Genomic DNA, 23,027 nt, shown 5'->3' on the forward strand with positions numbered 1-23,027 from the left:
ATTATAGTTGGGGGCCCCGTTCCAGGTTTTGGATTGGGGCACAGGAGCTTCAAGTTATGCCTCTGACCATAGGCGTACCGGTAGGGGTGCCGGGGTTGCAACCGCGACCCGGCCCTTGCGCTTGAGGGGGCCCAGAGGCTGCCCTGCAGCATATACAGGTGATTTTCACTTTGCATTGTCGGCGGCCGCTTGCTAAGTTAGTGCGGTCCGGCCGACAGCACAAGCCAGGAGGAGAGTAGGAGAAGGGAGGGGGCAGGACTTGGAGAGAGGACAGGGGAAGAGGACAGGGGAAGAGGAGGGGGGGGGGGAACTTACCGGCACACAGGCACAGCACAGCAAGACATCGAGTGGCCAGGGAAGACGTCATCTCCCTGCTGCTTCCTTCCTGTTCCTGCTGACACTGCTTACACTTGCTCTCCTGAGCAGAGAAGTAGTCCGGGCACCGGGGTATGTATGTATCTGTCTGTCTGTCTTTCTGTGTGCCTGTCTATCTATCTTGCCTAGTCTCATATCTATCTATCTATCTATCTATCTATCTATCTATCTGTCTCATATCTATCTATCTATCTATCTATCTATCTATCTATCTATCTATCTATCTATCTATCTATCTATCTATCTACCGCAAAGATTAGAATTTTTCGGTCCTCCCAACTCCAGGACATTTTGCCGGCTTTTGAAATTCCAGAGAATTAGTGATTTATCCGTGTAGTCCAGATACTTTACAATAATTGGTCTGGGGCACATTTTTGCTGATGCGTTCTCCATTGGTGCTCGGATATCCGGCCCCAATCTGTGCGCTCGTTTAGTTTTGCATATACAGGAGATTCCGAGTGCGTTAGGGATCGTGATCTCGCAGAGCTGGCGTAAATCCCTTTGTAAATATGATTCCTGGACTCCTATGATATGGAGATTATTGCGCCTGGATCTATTCTCTTGATCTTCCAGGCGGTCCCCGAGGTTTCTGTGGTCCCTTGTAAGCCTCTCTGTTTGGATGTTGAGCTGCTCTCTGATGATAGATTTTCAGTTTCGTGCTCTATGCTGTCTAGGCGGGTTCCATGCTGCGCTATCGTCTCCTGAAGTTGACGCAGAGAGCCTGCGACTGTTTGCCAATGTCTGTGGGATGCCAGGAGAAATCAATTCTGCCACTTCAATTGCGAGCCTTCCATAGTCCAACACTGGTGCTTCTTCCCCCATGGGGGTCTCGCTCTCTGATGTTGGAGAGGGAGGGGGCACGGCGAGTAGAGGATCCCCCTTATTTGTAGCGCCAGAAGTTAGTGTTGTCCTTGAGATGACTTTTGTACTGCCATCTGTTTGTTTTGCTTTGGAACGCCCCATTTTAAGGATAAAGTCCCCCATACAGCAGAGACTTGATTATATATGTATGTTGTACTTTGGTATATTAAAACGGAAAGGGACAGAAGATTCGCAGTACCCTATATAGTGCTTCTAAGATCCTTATTGCAGGGATATCTGAGTATTTGGGATGCGACCGTATTGCGCCGCCTGCGCTTACGTATGTTTATTGTCAGCAATATTTGCCTGATCCGAAACTGCAAGTCCCTTAATAAATTTCCATTTGCGGCTCGAACAGTCGGTATATAAACAGAGATGTGCAGAGGACATATAATAGATGGTAGGAGACTACAGGTCCTGTTGTGCGATGTAGCAGAGCTGTATGGGTTAGTGCTGCTGTAGCTGGTATATGCAGTTGTAGTACAGCTTGTATATAGACTTTCCTCGCTGTGCCCTTTATGTGAGTGGCACCGTACTTCTGCTTGTATCTGGGGACACTGTGGCTTTATTATAGCCTGTGTTGTGGCTTTATGAGATCTCCCCTGCAGGGACTCTTCCCCCACTGTTTCCCTGCTCCACCTGAGAGATGGCAGTGTGGGTACGGGTGCTCTCCCAGGGCACTTCAGCTCCTCTGACAGGCAGCTGATAACAGCAGCAGCAGTCCCTCTCTCGTCCTGGAGCCGGCAGGCAGAAGCAGGGTGAGTGAGATCTCCGGAGCTCCGACCTGTCAGACTGTCACAGTCTCTCCTGCACTCAGCGGCCGGTAGCTGGAGAATGCTGCCCGTGTCCTATGGAGGGTAGCGCCGCTCAGCTGCCCCTCACTGCTGGGACCCGGCAGGGCTGTTAGTGTGCCAGCAGGGGGTGCAGAGCGCCCAGCGCTGTGGTAGGGTTTGCTCTCTGCAGTGCTGTGATCGCAGCTGTTCGGCTGCTTCTTTATCTTTTTTGCTTTGTTGGCAGTGATAGCCAGAGCTTTGGTGGCTTAGCTTTTCTAGTGTCCTGGCTGCAGAGGCTAGAGAAGGGGTTTCGGCCTCCCTCCCAAGATCTCTCAGGGCTCAGTCTCCTTCTAAATGCCTCAGTCGGCCTTCTTAGGGATCCCTCTGTAATCTTTATTTTTATCTTGTTTGGGGGGGGGGGGGGGGTGGAGGATAGTGCTGTGGCCCTGTGGAGCAGCGCTCCCTCAGGTCCTGGTATTATGGGACTTCTAGCCGCACTTTGCTGCAGCTCCCCCGCAGCTTCTCTGGACCCCTTCTCACCTCCCTCCGCTCGGCATTTCTTCACCGCCCCTCCAGGCAGCGGCAGCGGTAACCGATCTTCTCCCGCCGGATCGCGGGTCTCTCCGCTCCTGTAGCCGCCGGTATTTACCTGCACCGCGTCCCCCACTGAACTTCCGGCCGGCAGGGCCTCATAACTTTAGGCCGCGGCTGCTGCTGCCTAGGTGGGCCGCACTTCGATCCGACACCTACAGACCCGCAAGCAGGCTCAACCTTTTTATCACCTGACCGGGGACTGCTCAGCGAGGCCATTGGTCACTGCTCCAGGCTCTTGGTGACCGTTGGTCGCCGGCAGCAAGGATATTTTAAATCTCCTTTCAGAACGGTGAGGGGAGATGAAAACAAGTTTTTTTTTACTTTTACACGATCGCCATTATCTATTGGATAACGGCAATCATGTGACCAGGAACCACTCACCGCAGCCCCCGTGACATCTCCAGGCAGAGCAGGAAGATTTTAAATTTCCTTGGCAATCCTTGACTTTTGCACATGCATCCGCCACTATGCTAATGAGCCGGGGTAACGTCCGCAGAGAAAGATTCCATCAGGGGACAAATTCAGGGACCTTGGGTATGTAAGGTCTAAGGATACGATCTGTAAGGGGGAGATGAAACTAACTTTTTAAACTTTTTTACATTTTTTTTTTACACTTTTTAACTTTCCATGATCATTGCTATCTGATGGATAACAGTCATCATGGGGCTGGGACCGCTGTATATGTTTCACAGCCGGGGGCAGGGAGATTTTAAATTTGGCTCTCCCACCTTTTGTGCATGGGCGCCACATCGGGGCATGCGCAGAAGTTCGCGGCAAGTGCAGATGCCGCGGGACATGACGGGGGACAGGAGTGAGCACACGTGGTGTGCTAGTGCATGATTATGCCGTGCTATACAATGCTTTTCCCCTCGATGCAGAAAAACCTAGCTAAGTCTGGTATTTATTCGTATTTTTTGGACTATATGAAGCTCCTGACGCATGCTTTCGACAACAGAATATAGAATACACATAAAGTACAGGAGCGTGTACATTACACACATACAGCTCTGCTACATCCACAATACACATACAGTACAGGAGCGTGTACATCACACACATACAGCTCTGCTACATCCACAATACACATACAGTACAGGAGCGTGTACATTACACACATACAGCTCTGCTACATCCACAATACACATACAGTACAGGAGCGTGTACATTACACACATACAGCTCTGCTACATCCACAATACACATACAGTACAGGAGCGTGTACATTACACACATACAGCTCTGCTACATCCACAATACACATACAGTACAGGAGCGTGTACATTACACACATACAGCTCTGCTACACCCACAATACACCTACAGTACAGGAGCGCGTACATTACACACATACAGCTCTGCTACACCCACAATACACCTACAGTACAGGAGCGTGTACATTACACACATACAGCTCTGCTACATCCACAATACACATACAGTACAGGAGCGCGTACATTACACACATACAGCTCTGCTACACCCACAATACACCTACAGTACAGGAGCGTGTACATTACACACATACAGCTCTACTACATCCACAATACACATACAGTACAGGAGCGTGTACATTACACACATACAGCTCTGCTACATCCACCATACACATACAGTACAGGAGCATGTACATTACACACATACATCTCTGCTACATCCACAATACACACACAGTACAGGAGCGTGTACATTACACATACAGCTCTGCTACATCTACAATACACATACAGGAGCGTGTACATTACACACATACAGCTCTGCTACTTCCACAACACACATACAGTACAGCAGCGTGTACATTACACACATACAGCTCTGCTACATCCACAATACACATACAGTACAGGAGCGTGTACATTACACACATACAGCTCTGCTACATCCACAATACACATACAGTACAGGAGCGTGTACATCACACACATACAGCTCTGCTACATCCACAATACACATACAGTACAGGAGCGTGTACATTACACGCATACAGCTATGCTACATCCACAATACACATACAGTACAGGAGCGTGTACATCACACACATACAGCTCTGCTACATCCACAGTACACATACAGTACAGGAGTGGGTACATTACACACATACAGCTCTGCTACATCCACAATACACGGACAGTACAGGAGCGTGTACATTACACACATACAGCTCTGCTACATCCACAATACACATACAGTACAGGAGCGTGTACATTACACACATACAGCTCTGCTACATCCACAATACACATACAGTACAGGAGCATGTACATTACACACATACAGCTCTGCTACATCCACAATACACATACAGTACAGGAGCGTGTACATTACACACATACAGCTCTGCTACATCCACAATACACATACAGTACAGGAGCGTGTACATTACACACATACAGCTCTGCTACATCCACAATACACATACAGTACAGGAGCGTGTACATTACACATACAGCTCTGCTACATCCACAATACACATACAGTAGAGGAGCGTGTACATTACACACATACAGCTCTGCTACATCAACAATACACATACAGTACAGGAGCGTGTACATTACACACATACAGCTCTGCTACATCCACAATACACATACAGTAGAGGAGCGTGTACATTACACACATACAGCTCTACTAATCCACAATACACATACAGTACAGGAGCGTGTACATTACACATACAGCTCTGCTACATCCACAATACACATACAGTACAGGAGCGTGTACATTACACACATACAGCTCTGCCACATCCACAATACACATACAGTACAGGAGCGTGTACATTACACACATACAGCTCTACTACATCCACAACACACATACAGTACAGGAGCATGTACGTTACACACATACAGCACTGCTACATCCACAATACATATACAGTACAAGAGCGTGTACATTACACACATACAGCTCTGCTACATCCACCATACACATACAGTACAGGAGCGTGTACATTACACACATACAGCTCTGCTACATCCACAATACACATACAGTACAGGAGCGTGTACATTACACACATACAGCTCTGCTACATCCACAATACACATACAGTACAGGAGTGTGTACATTACACACATACAGCTCTGCTACATCCACCATACACATACAGTACAAGAGGATCTACATTACACACATACAGCTCTGCTACATCCACCATACACTGTAAGAATTTGTCCTCCAAGGGAGGGGCAGCGATGACACACTGGACTTCAAATGTGCATAAACTCTCCAAATTAAAAGTAACACAAAGTCCTTATAATCCCACAAGGTGTAGCACGTAGGGTGCTCAGGCCCACACAGATGGTATTCCCACCTCAGGCTGTCAGGCGGAACACAAAGTCCATATACACACCCCACCTGGGTGTTGAGGTTAGGGTGGTCACCCCTGTCAACCTCCCGCCTTTCCTGGTTTTCACTAGACCCTGGGCTAGCAGCCCTTCCAGCTGCACTGAGGTGTCTCTCTGGCTCTCTCAGCCAACATCTCCCCTGACTGTAGCAGGAATGCACACTTATTAGAGATGAGCGAACGTACTCGTTTGGGGTGTTTTTGCACTCCAGCACCGCTCTTACCGAGTAACTGACTACTCGGACGAAAAGATTCGGAGGGCGCCGGGGGACGGCGTGGTGGAGGGGGGAGGTAGCTCTCTCTCTCTCTCTCCCCCCCCCCCCCCCACTCCCCCCCGCTCACCCCTGGCGGCCCCCGAATCTTTTCGCCCGAGTAGTCAGTTACTCGGAAAAAGCGGTGCTCGAGTGCAAAAACGCCCGAACAGAGTACGTTCGCTCATCTCCAACACTTATGTCCCACTTCCTGACCACACCTGTGCGCAGTTTCCCTTTTCTCAGGCTGACGACTTCTCCCTGCCTCACGGCTATCAGTCAACCTAATCTGGGTTGGGGAGAACCCTGTCTGGAATTTGATTTGCCTGTAGTTCGGGCTTCATAAAACTCTGACAGGTTCCTTTTAATATCTCCTTATCGGGGTTTTCCTATGACTTGCTTCATAACCGCTCCATCTTTCCTGACTGCTGCTGACCAGGACATGTGACTGCTGCAGCCAATCACTTTTTATGTAATGGGAAAATACTTCTAAATGTTTTCCCTTATTATCTACAGTAAATTTAGTTTCCTATGTTCTTTGTGTTTTTTACATTGGTTCATATTCTTTTCATTCAAGTTCCTACCAGATTGCTTCATCAAAGATGGAGAAGGACAGAAACAACACGGCAGAAAGTGTATTAAATCTCACCCTAGAGATACTCTTCCAGCTGATTGGGGAGGTGAGAGATTCTGATGATGTCACATTACATCATTCTTATCTATGGTAATAACAGATGATGTCGCCGGAGGAAGGAGAGATTCTGATGATGTCACATCACATCATTCTTATCTATAGTAATAACAGATGATGTCACTAGGGAGGTGAGAGATTCTGATGATGTCAGATTACATCATTCTTATCTATGGTAATAACAGATGATGTCACCGGAGGAAGGAGAGATTCTGATGATGTCACATTGCATTCTTATCTATAGTAATAACAGATGATGTCACTGGAGAAGTGATGGACTCTGGAAATGTCTGCAGTGATATTTATTAATGTCTCCCCACATGCAGGATTACACAGTAGTGAAGAAGACCTCTAGTGATGGCTGTCGGGCCCCTGTGTGTGATGGGTGGGGAAGACCCCGGAGCCCAATAGTGGGGCCCCCATCTCACCCCCTGATACATGAGGACATCAATGTACAGAAGATTCTAGAACTCACCAACAAGATTATGGAGCTGCTAACTGGAGAGGTGACGCTGCAGGGAATGTTGGGACATTATACAGTAACAGCACTGGAGGCTTCTGGGTAATGACTGTATATTGTGTTGTCAGGTCCCTATAAGGTGTCAGGATGTCGCTGTCTATTTCTCCATGGAGGAGTGGGAGTATTTAGAAGGACACAAGGATCTGTACAAGGAGGCCATGATGGACAACCGCCAGCCGCTCCCATCACCAGGTAATAGACAGGACTAAATACACGGGGACTTTATTATCTGTATGTAAAGAATGACTTCAGTGTCCGTCTGTGTTTCCTGCAGTTCCATCCAGTAAGAGAAGCCCACCAGAGAGATGTCCCCGTCCTCTTCTTCCACAGGACCATCAGGTAGATGGAGATGTCCCTCTGATCTGTAGAAGGGCTGTGAAGCTTTTGTCTTTGGTCTTATTAGATGTCTTGTACTTGTGTGATGAGGCTGGTGGAGATGGCAGAATTACCGCTGACCAGAGACTAGAGATGAGTGAGCACCAAAATCGTCGGGTGCTCGTTGCTGGAGTCGAACTTTCCGCGATGCTCGAGAGTTTGTTTCGAGTTGCGAACCCATTGAAGTCAATGGGCGACTCGAGCATTTTTGTATATCACTCGTGCTCCGCTAAGGTTTTCATTGGTGAAAATCTGCAAAACCCAAGAAAGTGATGGAAACGACACAGAAACAGATAGGGCAGGCGAGGGGCAACATGCTGGGCTGCATTTCAGGTTCCCAGGTTCCACTATTAAGTCACAATAGCGGCAAGAGTGGGCCCCCTCCCCCCTCCCTAACAATTTTTACTTCGGACAAACCCTCATTAGCAAGGCACACCTTAGCTAAGCACCACACTACCTCCAACCAAGCACAATCACTGCCTGCGGGAGACACCGCTGCCTCTTCTCCTGGGTTACATGCTGCCCAACCCCCCGCACGACCCAGTGTCCAAACCGCTCATAAAAGTGTCCCTGCGCAGCCTTTAGCTGCCCTCATGCCACACGCTGCATGCATAGCCACACCACCCTCATGTCTATTTCTCAGTACATCTGCGATGAGGAGGAACCGGAGGCACACACTGCAGAGGGTTGGCAGGGCCAGGCAGCGATAATCTTTAAAAGGGGCGGGGCGATAGCCCACAATGCTGTACAGAAGCAATGAGAAATCCAATCCTGTGCCACCTCCATCAGGAGCTGCAAACGTGGGCATAGCAATGGGGAATCTGTCAAGGTGTTGCATAGCTCAATTGACACCGCAACGGGAAAAGCCATCTGCACTCTGCCCCCTACCCAAATCAGTCAGTGTCTTTGTGCCAGACAGGTCAAACACTGCGATGGGAACTAAGTAGGCACCAACAGCATAGGTGGGTCCTAGGCAACCCAAGACATGAACAAAAAATAAATCTGAGCGGCCACACATGGCAGACTTGCACCGCGCCCACGACATAGGCCTCGGCCCACAGCTTCAGCAATTGTAGGCAGGAAGCGGACTTTCACTGCACCCAGGACATACACCTTTGCACAAACCCTCAGCAATCGTGGGCCTACAGCGGACTCCAATGCTAGCGTAGCTGTGCACATCTCATTAGCGCTGTATTGGTCCTGTAGTTTGTCCCAATGCAGTGCCCCGGATAGTAGAGCTAACGTCAGATTAAATACAGGTGGGCTTCGGCCCACACTGCATACCCCAGTCAGACTGGGTTTTTTTATAACTAGTCACAGGCAGGTACAACTCCGCAATGGGAATTCCGTGTGCACCCACAGCATGGGTGGGTCCCAGGAAGCCACCGGCGGTACATAAATAAATCCCATTGCAGTGCCCTGCACAGCTGAGCTAACGTCAGATAAAATACAGGTGGGCTTCGGCCCACACTGCATGCCCCAGTCAGACTGCGGTTTTTATAAGTAGACACAGGCAGGTACAACTCCGCAATGGGAATTCCGTGTGCACCCACAGCATGGGTGGGTCCCAGGAAGCCACCGGCGGTACATAAATAAATCCCATTGCAGTGCCCTGCACAGCTGAGCTAACGTCAGATAAAATACAGGTGGGCTTTAGCCCACACTGCATGCCCCAGTCAGACCGGTGTTTTTAATTCATAGACACAGGCAGGTACAACTCCCTAATGTGAAGTCCATGTGGACCGACAGCATGGGTAGCTCCCTGGAACCCACCGGCGGTACATAAATACATCCCATTGCAGTGCCCTGGACAGCAGAGCTAACGTCTGATTAAATACAGGTGGGTTTCGGCCCAAATTGCATGCCCCAGTCAGACTCGAGTATTTTAAAAGTATACACAGGCAGGTAAATCTCCCTAATGTGAAGTCCGTGTGGATCGACAGCATGGGTGGGTCCCAGGAAGCCACCGGCGTTACATTAATAAATCCCATAGCAGTGCCCTGCACAGCTGAGGTAACGTCAGATAAGATACAGGTGGGCTTTGGCCCACACTGCATGCCCCAGTCAGACTGGCGTTTTTAATACATAGACACAGGCAGGTACAACTCCCCTATGTGAAGTCCCTGTGGACCCACAGCATGGGTGGCTACCTGGACCCACCGGCGGTACATAAATACATCCCATTGCAGTGCCTTGGACAGCAGAGCTAACGTCAGATTCAATACAGGTGGGCTTTGGCCCACACTGCATGCCCCAGTCTGACCGGGGTTTTTATAAGTAGACACAGGCGGGTACAACTCCCTAATGTGAAGTCTATGTGGACTGACAGCATGGGTGGGTCACAGGAAGCCACCGGCGTTACATTAATAAATCCCATAGCAGTGCCCTGCATAGCTGAGGTAACGTCAGATAAAATACAGGTGGGGTTTGGCAACTATTGACCTATTAGCGCGGTTTTATTTAGTTGGTTTTCAGAATGTGGCCAGGATTAAGTGGGTCGTGGTGGGGGGCTTTCTTATTGTGTCGTTTAAGGTGAGATTCTTGGACTGCCGCCAGACGGACCACTGCGAAAGCATTTGTCAAGAATGTTTTCATTGTTGGAGGAGGAGGGGGATGTTTTTGAAGCAGTACATGTCCTGTCCCCGTGTCCGTGGTTATATGCACCTTCCCAGTGAATTAGTAACATTTCAGTGGTAAGAGTAAGGACAGACCCCTGTAACATTTCATTGGCAGCAGTAAGGACAGACCCCACTAAGATTTCATTTGCAGCAGTATACATAGACCCCAGTAACATTTCAGTAGTATAAGTATAGACAGACCCCAGTAACAGTTCAGTAGTATAAGTCTAGACAGACCCCAGTAACAGTTCAGTTCCAGCAGTGTAGACAGACCCCAGTCACATTTCAGTTCCAGCAGTGCAAACAGACCCCTGTAACATTTCAGTAGTATCATTAGGGACAGGCCCCAGTCACATTTCAGTTCCAGCAGTGCAGACAGACCCCAGTAACATTAACGTAGAAGCAGTATGGGCAAAGCAGCAGATAAACATTTCCCTGGCAGCAGTGTAGGGAGAGCACAGCATTTGTAACATTTCAGTAGTAGCAGTATAGACGGGCCCCAGTAACATTTACGTCGAAGCAGTATGGGCAAAGCAGCAGATAAACTTTTCCCTGGCAGCAGTGTAGGGAGAGCATACCATTGGTAAGATTTCAGTAGTAACAGTATAGACAGGCCCCAGTAACATTTACGTAGAAGCAGTATGGGCAGAGCCCACTATTAGTTACATTTCTGTTATAGCAGTATAGACATGCCCCAGTAACATTTCCGTTGAAGCATTATAGGCAGAGCCCAGTATTAGTTGAATTACAGTAGTAACAGTATACACCAACCAAGGTAACATTTCAGGAGCAGAAGTATCCGCAGACCGAAGTAACATTTCTGTTGCAGAAGTCTAGTCATACCCCTCTAGCGTTACAGTGGCAGAAGTATAGGTAGGCAGAACAGAGTTACATTTCTGTAGCACAAGTGTAGGCCAACCCCAGAAATAGTGGCGTACCATGAGTGCAGGCGAAGCCCATAAAAATTACTTGGATTACATTGTAGGCGAGGGCTCGAAAAATTGGTGTACCGACAGTACAAATATACCCCAGAAAAATTGCCCATGCCCAACCCAGAGGGCAGGTGAAACCCATTAATCGCTTAGCTTACTGTGGCTTAATTTGTAACTAGGCCTGGAGGCAGCCCAGTCAAAATAAAAATTGGTTCAGGTGGAAGTTTCAATGCTTTAATGAGAATTAAAACAGATAAATATTATTTTGAAAAGTTATCAGCCTTTTGGCCCACAGAAAAATTGCCCGTTCGGGGTGATTACGTGAGGTTTCAGGAGGAGGAGCCGGAGGAGGAGGACGAATATCATACACAGATTGACAAAGCTCTTTAGGTACCGCTGCTGTCTGCTGGTGGAGAAGAGAAGTCTTGGGAAATCCAGGCTTTGTTCATCTTTATGAGTGTAAGCCTGTCGGCGCTGTCAGTTGACAGGCGGGTACGCTTGTCCGTGATGTTTCCCCCAGCTGCACTAAACACCCTCTCTGACAAGACGCTAGCTGCAGGGCAAGCCAGCACCTCCAGGGCATACAGCGCGAGTTTGGGCCACGTGTCCAGCCTGGACACCCAGTAGTTGTATGGAGCAGAGGCGTCACGGAGGACGGTGGTACGATCGGCTATGTACTCCCTCACCATCTTTTTACAGTGCTCCCGCTGACTGAGCCTGGACTGGGAAGGTGTGACACAGTCTTGCTGGGGAGCCATAAAGCTGGCAAAGGCCTTGGAGAGTGTTCCCCTGCCTGCACTGAACATGCTGCCTGATCTCCGTGCCTCCCCTTCTACTTGGCCCTCGGAACTGCGCCTTCTGCCACTAGCGCTGTCGGATGGGAAGTTTACCATTAGTTTGTCCACCAGGGCCCTGTGGTATTGCATCACTCTCAAACCCCTTTCCTCTTCTGAAATGAGAGTGGAAAGGTTCTCCTTATACCGTGGGTCAAGCAGTGTGTACACCCAGTAATCCGTAGTGGCCAGAATGCGTCTAATGCGAGGGTCATGAGAAAGGCATGCTAATATAAAGTCAGCCAAGTGTGCCAGGGTACCTGTACGCAACATATGGCTGTTCTCACTAGGAAGATCACGTTGAGGATCCTCCTCCTCCTCAGGCCATACACGCTGAATGGATGAGAGGCAAGCAGCATGGGTACCCTCTGCAGTGGGCCCAGCTGTCTCTTCCTCCTCCTCCTCAGGCTCCTCCCCCTCCTCCTCCTCCTTCACGCGCTGAGATACAGACATGAAGGTGCTCTGACTATCCAGTGACATACTGTCTTCCCCCGCCTCCGTTTTCGCCCGCAAAGCATGAGCCTTTATGCTTTGCAGGGAACTTCTCAAGAGGCATAGCAGAGGAATGGTGATGCTAATGATTGCAGCATCGCCGCTCACCATCAGGGTGGACTCCTCAAAGTTTCCAAGGACCTGGCAGATTTCTGCCATCCAGGCCCACTCTTCTGTAAAGAATTGAGGAGGCTGACTCCCACTACACCGCCCATGTTGGAGTTGGTATTCCACTATAGCTCTACGCTGCTCATACAGCCGGACAAAATGTGAAGCATAGAGTTCCACCGTGTGGGCACGTCGCAAAGCAGTCGGTGCACTGGCAGATTAAACCGATGTTGCAGAGTCCGCAGGGTGGCAGCGTCCGTCTTGGACTTGCGGAAATGTGCGCTGACCTGGCGCACCTTGCCGAGGAGGTCTGACAAGTGTGGGTAGCCTTTCAGAAACCGCTAAACCACCAAATTAAAGACGTGGGCCAGGCATGGCACATGCTTGAGGCTGTCGAGCTGCAGAGCCGCCACCAGGTTACGGCCGTTGTCACACACGACCATGCCTGGTTGGAGGCTCAGTGGCGAAAGCCAGCGGTCGGTCTGCTCTGTCAGACCGTGCAACGGTTCGTGGGCCGTGTGCCTCTTCTCTCCTAAGCTGAGTAGTTTCAGTACGGCCTGCTGACGCTTGCCCACCGCTGTGCTGCCGCGCCGCGCGACATCGACTGCTGGCGACGTGCTGCTGCTGACATGTCTTGATTGCGAGGTAGAGGTTGCGTTGGAGGAGGAAGGTTTAGTGGAGGTGGCATACACCGCCGCAGATACCAGCACCGATCTGGGGCCCACAATTCTGGGGGTGGGTAGGACATGAGCGGCCCCAGGCTCTGACTCGGTCCAAGCCTCCACTAAATTCACCCAATGTGCCATCAGGGAGATATAGTGGCCCTGCCCACCTGTGCTTGTCCACGTGTCCGTTGTTAAGTGGACCTTGCCAGTAACAGAGTTGGTGAGGGCGCGTACAATGTTGCGTGAGACGTGGTCATGCAGGGCTGGAACGGCACACCGTGAAAAATAGTGGCGACTTGGGACAGGATAGGGCGGGGCCGCCGCCGCCATAATGTTTTTGAAAGCCTTAGTTTCCACCAGCCTGTAGGGGAGCATCTCCAGGCTGATCAATTTGGCTATGTGGACATTTAAAGCTTGAGCGTGCGGGTGCGTGGCGGCGTATTTGCGCTTTCACTCCAACGATTCTCTTAGCGATAGCTGGACGCTGTGCTGAGAGACATTGCTGGATGGGGCCGAGGACAGCGGAAGTGAGGGTGTGGGTCCAGGCCAGGAGACGGCCGTGCCTGTGTCGTCAGAGGTCGGTTGGATCTCAGTGGCAGGTTGGGGCCCAGGGGGAGAGGCAGTGGCGCAAGCCGGAGGCGGTAAACGGCCTTCGTCCCACCTTGTGGGGTGCTTGGCCATCATATGCCTGCACATGCTGGTGGTGGTGGCTCCCCGGCTGATCTGGGCGCGACAAAGGTTGCACACCACTTTTCGCCGGTCGTCCGCGGTCTCAGTGAAAACCTGCCACACCTTAGAGCACCTTGGCCTCTGCACGGTGGCGTGACGCGAGCGGGTGCTTTGGGAAACAGCTGGGGGATTATTCGCTCTGGCCCTGCCTCTACCCCTGGCCACCCCACTGCCTCTTCCAACCTGTCCTGTGGCTGCAATTACCTCCCCCTCTGAAGACCGGTCCTCAGTTGGCTTATCACACCAAGTGGGGTCAGTCACCTCATCGTCCAGCGGCTCTTCTTCCGAATCCTCTGTGCGCTCCTCCCTTGGACTTACTGCCCTTACTACTACCTCACTGATAGACAACTGTGTCTCATCGTCATCATCCTCCTCACCCACTGAAAGCTCGAGACAGTTGCCGAAAGTCCCCAGGCTCATTTCCCGGACCCCGGGAACTCTCCAAAGGTTGGGCATCGGTCACGACAAACTCCTCCGGTGGAAGAGGAACCATTGTTGCCCAATCTGGGCAGGGGCCCGAGAACAGTTCCTGGGAGTCTGCCTGCTCATCAGAATGTGTCATTTTCATGAAGTGAGGAGGCTGGGAGGAAGGAGGAGCAGCAGCCAGAGGATTCAGAGTTGCAGCCGTGGACGGCGTAGAAGACTGGGTGGTCGATAGATTGCTGGATGCACTTTCTGCCATCCACGACAGGACCTGCTCACACTGCTCGGTTTTTAATAAAGGTCTACGACGTGGACCCAAAAATTGTGATATGAAGCTAGGCACCCCAGAAACTGTCCTCTCTCCTACTCCCGAAGCAGCCGGCTGTGATTTGCCTGGACCAGGAACTCGGCCTATGCCCACACCTTCACTTGCAATTCCGCATCCTCGTCCACGTCCTCTACCCCTACCCCTACCCTTCAGCATGGTGGATTAAGAATCGAGCAGACACTGAGCAGTGTAAAAAATTTTTGTAATTATTGCCGCGCAGTTGGTGCCTGTCAACGTTTATACAACGCAAAAATATGCCTGAGCTAAATTATAAGGAAGGATGCAAGCAGGACGAGCTGAGCACTATGCAGTTGAGATTCACCTCCAGTCCCACAGGCCACGCAGTAATGTGCACTGGGTTACAAGCAGACGGAAAAAAGGAGTCCTTTTTAAAAATTTGTTTTTTTCCAATAAAATGCAGGCAATGGAGCGTGTATTGGACTCTCCCTCTATGGCTGTCTGGCACCGTACACTGTGCTGGCAGCTGTCTGGTAACCCAGAGCGCAGAAAAATATTAGTGCTTTTTAAATGTGCACTTGGAGGCAGAGAGCGCTTACGTAACGCTAACTGCCCCCAGCAAAAAATGCAACTGAAGGCTGAACTGAGGCCTTGCAGTGCAATGCTGAGGTACTACAACTCCCAGCAACCACGGAGCTAAATGCACAGGTAGACAGGATTCCACACTACCACTGTCCCTGCCTCCCTGCCTCACTGTCCCTGCCTCACCAATACTTCCCCTATACTACTTAGTACAGACTGCAGCCTGAGAACGCTATAGCTGTAATGGGGCTGCACGCCCGATATACAAAAAAAAAAAAAAGGCAAAACTGCTCCCAGCACCCACAACAGTAGTGCACTAGGTGAGCTGTGGCCCTAAGAAGGACCGTTGGGGTTCTTGTAGACGCTAACACTCTCCCACCAGCAGCAGCAGTACTCTCCCTAATCTCTGCCAGTGTGTGTCTGAGGCGAGCTCCGGGCGGAGCTGATTTAAATACTCCGGGGTCACTTGATCTCGCCAGCCACTCACTGCAGGGGGGGTGGGATAGGGCTGGAACGTCACAGGAGGAAGTTGTAATGCCTTCCCTGCGTTTCTATTGGCCAGAAGATGGCGCAAATCTTTCAGGGAAGGAAATGGAATTGACTCGAACACCGCATGGTGCTCGGCTCGGGTAACGAACATCTCGAACACCCTAATACTCGAGTATCAAGCTCGGACGAGTACGCTCGCTCATCTTTACCAGAGACATTAGATCAGTTGTGTCAAACTCAAGTATACCAAGGACCACATCAGCGTTATGGTTGCCTTCAAAGGGCTGATTGTAATTGTAAGACTGTAAATGAGGTAGCAGGCTGGATTTGATCCAGGGACCTTAATTTGACACATATGCATTAAATGAAGTCCGTGGGGAAAGAATGATCAAGGTCCGCTTTTCCTAAAACGTGATCATTTTTTTGGAGTTTCACCACTCAACAAGCCACAAGTAAACAATGCAACTGAATTTTGAACCCTGTAATACATGCAGGGTATATTTCTAAAGCTGAAAACATGGCTGAGAGTTAAATAATTAAAAATATATTTCTGTCTTTGCCTTAACCCCTTAGCGACGGCCCCATTGCCTTTTTATGTCCTTGCCTGCTGGGCTTAATTCCTAGAGGATGTAAAAACATGCCTCCTCTAGGAATGAAAGCCCTGCAGGCTCAGGACGTGATTGCTCCATGCTGCCGGTTACCGGAGGTAGCCGACAGCATGGAGCTGTCATCCAGGACTGCGGGACCCCACCCCCGGTCACACGATCACCAGTATCCACCGGATACCGGCGATCACATTAAAGTTACCAAAAAGCTAAAAGCAGTTGAGATTTCAGCTCCCCTTACGGATCAGATCCATAAGCTGAGCTGAGAGTACTCACCCCCCACTCCCACCCCCACCCCCGTCCTCCGCGCCGTCCGGCATCATCTTCTTTCTTCCTGGTCCTGCCGCCGGCATCTGCTCGCCAGACGCATTATGTCACGCGCATGCGCAGAGAGCCGTGAGGCCCGGGGAATTTGAAAACTCCCTGCTCCCGGCTAGTATGAGTAGCCGAGAGCAGGAAGCTGTCACTGGAAGCTGCTGTATGCAGTTCACAGTCACATGATCGCTGCTATCCAATGGATAGCAGTGATCATGTAGAAGTAAATAAAAAAAGTTTAAAAAGTGAAAAAAAAAAAGAAAAGTTCATATCCTATGGATCATATCCATGAGGGGAGATGAAATTAGGTACCTAAGGCCCCCAGATTTATCCGCGGACCTTGCCCAGCTTCTGCGCACGCGTCCGTTGCCAAAATGGCAGACGCAGGCGTAAAAGCCACAGATTGGCGGGGTAATTTAAAATCTCCCCGCAACTGGCTACTAAATGTAGCCAAGAGCCTGGAAATTTCATGGGGTGTCATGGTACGCTTTTCCCAGTCATGTGATCACCGTTATCCAATGTCCCCTGACGGGATCCTTATCTGCGGACCTTTCCCCAGTTTTGGGGCATTCGCCCGTTGCCAAAATGGCAGACGCAAGCGCAGAAGCTGGGGAGGGCAAGGGGAAATTTAAAATTTCCTTGGTCCTGGCTAAAGGTAGCCAAGAGCATGGAGATGTCACGGGGGGCCGCAGTGAGTGGTCTTCAGTCACGTGATCGCTATTATCCAATGGATAATGGTGATCACGTAAAAGTTAAGACAGTTAAAGTTTGACGCTCCGTTCAGTTTGGGCCCCGTTGTGCATCCAGACAGAAAATTAGGGCCACAATGGGTATGTTTCTGAACACAGGACAAATGGAGGTATACATTTTGGGGTGAATGTCTGCATTCCTATGTATGCTATACAAAAAAAACTATTTTTAAAATGACATAATTGCCAAAAAAACAAAAATCATAATTTTTTCCTTCTGCTTTGCTTCGATTCATTTAAAAACGGTGGAGTCAAAATACGCAGTACACCCCTAGATGAATGCATTAAGGGGTGTAGTTTTTAAAATGGGGTCATTTGTGGGGGTTCTCTATCGTTTCGGGCACTCAGGGCATCTACCAGTGTGCAATGGGGCCTGAAACACCTTCAACCAAAATGTCTGTTCTGAAAACCACCCACTGCTGCTTTCGGTTAGGGCCCCATTGTGCATACGGACAGAAGATTAGGGCCACAATGGGTATGTTTCTGAACACAGGACAAACGGGGGTATGCATTTTGAGGTGTAAATCCTTATTTTCGTGTGCACTATAGAAAAAAAATCCTGTGTTAAAAATTATGTATTTGCAAAAATGTGAAATTTTATTTTTCCTACTATAAATTGCATTAATTCCTGAAAAGAAACTGTGGGGTCAAAATACTCCTGACCCCCCTCAGTGAATACACTAAGGGGTGTAATTTTTAAAATGGGGTCACTTGTGGGGTTATCTATAATTCTGACACCTATGAGCCTTTGCAATCTTGGCTTGGTGCCGAAAAATAAAGTGTTCCTCAAAATGTTGACAATTAATGTTAAATTTGTGCGTCTCCTAAATGGTTAAAAAAAATGACAGTTTTTCAAACGTGCGTCCAGAATAAAGTAAAGAGATGGAAATATATGTATCTTAGCAAAAATTAGTACAGTATGTTTGCACATATTTGAGATATTACAGTTGAAAATGTGAAAAAAAAGACAAATTCTGTGGGTCTATTTTTACCACCTAATTAAAGTATAATATGTGGCGAAAAACAATATCAGAATCACTGGGATATGCAAAACCTTTACGGAGTTATGATATGTTAAGTGACACACGTCAGATTTCCAAAATTTGCTCCGTTACTAAGACGCAAACAGGCTTCGTCACTAAGGGGCTAAAGCACCACTCTGGCAAAAACCACATTTTCCCATCCCTGTACCCCTCCTCTGCTTTTCTGCTGTGTTCTAAATGTCTCTGAATATTTCCTATACATTGCAGTTACTTCCATGGAGTGCAGTCTTCTGTCTACTTACCAGGCACTGTTCTGATGTTAAGATCTGTCCCTGCTTTGTCTTCCACTCTTCTAAGCAATCAATCCTATGGTGCATCAATATTACATGATTAGTTAGTACCATCTCTGCCTGCTGGGAGGTGGTATTATTAACTTCTGCATTCACCTAAATAACCTATAGACCACGAGTATACAGTCGGGTGGCTGAACGGTCATCTCTTTCACTATAAATGTTTGACAAGAACTGCTAATCATCAGCTGTAACTGTGATAGGAGTCTCCGTATCCCCCTCTAAAGAGCTTGTCTGGTAGGGTCCATCACACAAGAATTATGCTTACTGTAAAACTGACTTTTTGGGATGAACATAAAGCACAGTAAATTTGAGATGTTCAGAATTGAAACCACATAACATACAGTGTGTTTAGCCATGTTAAATATACATATGTATGATGTACCTGAGGGTATCATTGAGTCGCCATCTAATATCTACTGTATGTCCAGTTTCTAGACCTGCAGCTATGTAGCAATCAGAGTACCCTGTTTCCCCGAAAATAAGACGTGTCTTATTAATTTTTGCTCCCAAATATGCGCTAAGTCTTATTTTCAGGGGGTGTCTTATTTCGCCGCGGCAAATCCGTCTGTGGCTGCTAATCCCTCAATTGGCCAGCTTTGTGGACGAAATTTCTCAGAAATCTCGTCCACATGGGACAGCGAATCTGTCACGGCAAAGCTGGGAGAAGCCAGTGTTGTGGTGCGGATTCACTGGCCACGGAAACGGAAAAGCGTGCGGCCAGGTCGCTTCAAAACCCGCGGCTAAGTGCCGTGGGTTTTGAAGCAGCGCTTTCCCGGCGGAAATCTCGCTGTTTATCGCTGTGGCCAAACTGCGAGATTTCCGCTGGAAATACACTCTGTGAGAACCCAGCCTTAAGAATCACACACAGGTTGCCTGACTCACACACAGAGCCATGAAAAAATAAGGGCTGTAAAGTAACGTACCTGTCTGCTGACTTTAATTATCGGTACCGTATCACCGACAGAAGGTTCTGTACCACTTGTAATCAGGGATGGTATTGCAGCTTCCGGCCACCAGGGGGAGCTCATCACAGCAGACTTGTACAGCAGGAACAGAACATACAGTATGGCATTTTCCAGCCAGCAGGGGGAGCTCACGACAGCACACTCGTACAGCACCGCAGGGACAGGATAACGGCAGCAGGAGAAGGGGTAACGGCAGACTGCAGATCTACCGACACATCTGGAGGTTAGCGACAACGGGGATGGCAGCAGGGGACAGGCCTCTTGACTTGCCTGCACATTTACAAGCGATGGCTGTGGAACATCGGGAACATCGGGTGGCAGGTGACTGTCTTCATATCCTGCATGCAGCTGCTCTGCAACGGACGGTGAAGGTAGGGGACAGCAGCGGCGGGCTAAAAAGAATCATAGCTGCATGCTCTGGTGTTCTGTTCATCGGGCATGCTTATATACAAACACACTTTACTATGCCTTACTATCGGGGGGGCTTTTATTTGGGACTTCTGCAAATGTCTTACTTTCAGGGGGTGTCTTATTTTCGGGGAAACACGGTAGTTAGAACATAACCCACTCAGACAAGGGGTTTCCTACTGGACCTTCTATGGGCAGCCAGCCAAAATAACGTCACCCAGAAGTATGGTGGGGTTCAGTAAAAGTGTCGGGTTTAAAGAATTGGTTTAAAATGACGTTGAGAAGTCTGAACTATTCAATTACTATTTTGCATCTGTTTTCTCTTGGAAAGTAGATGTTACATCAACTGATTTTCCCTGTGCTAATGAAGGAATAAAATAATGCAGGCCATCTATTGGAACTTCTATTGCAAATTCTGCCTTTTGAACATACCCTAAAGGGTTATGGAGGGTCTAGATTGCTGTGTATTTAGGTGGGATCTGGACTGGGTTCCGTATTTAAGGGGGGTTTCATTCAAAAAGGCATTGACCCGGGGTCTTTTTTTACAAGAGGGTCTGACTTGGTATCTGTGTTTAGGGTGGATCTAGGCTTGGGTCTCTATTTAGGTTAGGGTCTGGCACAGGGTCTGTATTTGGCGGTGTTGGGATCTATAGTTTTCCATAGTTCTTCTTCTCACAAACTGAATGCCATAAGGAACCTTCTGAAGGATGAGCTCACATGTATCAGCCACAGGGTGGCTGCAAGGGGAACAAAATACCATTCTGACATGGGTTTACCACAAATCGGCCATTTGTTCAGACTGGCAAAGCTGTGCGGTTTAGTGAATGATACTGCTGTTTGTTCTGCTGGCCTCTTGCCTTTCCCATGATCCACCTCAGGTTTGTGATGTGGTCACGGCTCCCTCTACCCTTGTAGAATTTAGCTTTTATATCAAGAATTTACTGGTCAATGATATTGTCTAAATGCCCCTAAATGATTTTGTGAAGTACCTTGCTGGCTTGGGGAATCAGAGAGATAGTTCTATAGTATCTACAGACCTTGACATCACCCTTCTTAGGCAGTGAGATGAAACTGATCTTTCCCAATCCTTTGGCCATATGCAGGTGTTCCAGATTGTCCGCCATAGTGTTATTAGTGCGGCTCTCTGGACTGGTTAGAGCAGCTCTGCAATGATTCTATTGATGCCAGATGTTTTGCTGTCTGGTAGCTGCCTCATCGCCCACTTCACTTTCCCACAGGTCTGGTTCCAGATCCTCTTGGCTCCCATGTTCCTCTGCATGGTCACTGTTGCGCTGACTTATAGTCCTTCTGTATATTCTTTCCATCTCTTCTTCATGTCTTACTGGTCACGGATTTCATTCCCATCGTGGTCCTTTATGGCTGCTTGGCAGGCAGAGAAAGGCTTCTTCATCTTTTTCAAAATGGCAAATAATTCCCTTGTTTGACCCTTCTTAAAGGCCAATTCAAGGCTCCTGCATCGGGCGTTCAGGAAATTTTAGTTGTCTTTCCTGTCTTGTCTCTATGCGGCAGTGATCCTGAGGTGGCTGGACATAAATGATCAGGGTATTGGGTTGAAAATAGATGGAAGAACCATCAGTAATCTAAGATACAGAGATGATGCGTTTTACCTGCAGATGCAAGGCATTTTCATGGCAAAAACGCCTCCCATCACTTCTGGGAAGTAGCGATCGACAAATGTTTCCCATTGTTTTCAGTAGGAAGTGTTATCAGACCACACCGGTCCCGATCTGATGACCACGTTGCCAGGTGCCAAATTGGTAGATATGGAAGCCCGTGATGAGGAGATTTTGCTAGCATTATTTATCAATAGCATGAAATCACTCCATGTTATGTCAAGACACTTCTCGAATGAATTCTACTTTATTATCAACATTACCAATTCTTATACAGAAAGACAAGGGCGTATCCAAATGTTGCCTGGTACAAAGATTAGTGTTACGTAGCTTACTGTTACAAAGGTGAAAATACTTATTGATCATAAGACTTATTGACATCTACCAAATAGTCTTAAAGCTCTTAAGGCTCGTCTCAGACATAGAAATGACCTAAGTCAGGATATTGCTGTTGCATTAGACAATATTTCTGCTCTAGTTGTGTGTCTTCTCTGTTAACATAGCTTAGCCTTATTTAATTTGTCTATTGACTTCTTATCTTAAAATCCTAGTTCCTGGCGCCAAAAAAGCATAGGTTTTAGTCTTCTATTTAAGGGTCAATAGTCCAATACAAGGTAAGAAACATACACTTATTGCATTCTGAAACTTAACACTTTATATTCCACAACAAAAGCATTGCATCGCATGCCATGAGATGTGGTTTCCTGTGTCATTGAAAACTATATGCAATGTGCTCTGAGGAAAGCAAAAAGATAGAACATGCAGTGATTTTTTTTTCTTCCCGCACTGCACAAGTCTCCTGATTTTCTTGACCATGTGATAGTGAGCATATGCTTACTCTCCTTGGCATACCTGCGGACAGCAGGGGAATACCAAGCAGAATAAGTATAGGACTTGCATCACTGGATTCAGCGCTTCAGCTCCTATGAGCCCTTAAATTTAGTTTATGGGACTCATAGGTGCGGACAAGGCAGTGCAGTTTTTGGAAGTGCTAATCAGCTTATCAGCTGCTTTTATTGTGATATTTGTATCATTAGATAAAGATCTTAAAGCATCAAATTCACATTTACTC

The 23,027-nt window shown here is 48.4% G+C and overlaps 2 protein-coding genes across 2 annotated transcripts in view; both read left to right on the forward strand.

Annotated features, from left to right (window-relative positions):
• LOC136629122 (zinc finger protein 135-like) overlaps positions 1-23,027 on the forward strand; it is a 489,576-nt gene that overhangs the window by 457,154 nt on the left and 9,395 nt on the right. The gene's annotated exons all lie outside the window — the stretch shown is intronic.
• Positions 397-22,006, forward strand: LOC136627161 (uncharacterized). Its single transcript, XM_066602096.1, has 6 exons — positions 397-447; positions 6,778-6,880; positions 7,218-7,397; positions 7,480-7,603; positions 7,686-7,883; positions 21,852-22,006. The coding sequence occupies exons 2-6, from the start codon at positions 6,803-6,805 to the stop codon at positions 22,004-22,006; spliced, it is 735 nt and encodes a 244-aa protein (XP_066458193.1). The 5' UTR covers positions 397-447; positions 6,778-6,802.

The sequence above is a fragment of the Eleutherodactylus coqui genome, chromosome 5 (assembly GCF_035609145.1).
Source record: "Eleutherodactylus coqui strain aEleCoq1 chromosome 5, aEleCoq1.hap1, whole genome shotgun sequence".
Lineage (NCBI taxonomy): Eukaryota > Metazoa > Chordata > Amphibia > Anura > Eleutherodactylidae > Eleutherodactylus > Eleutherodactylus coqui.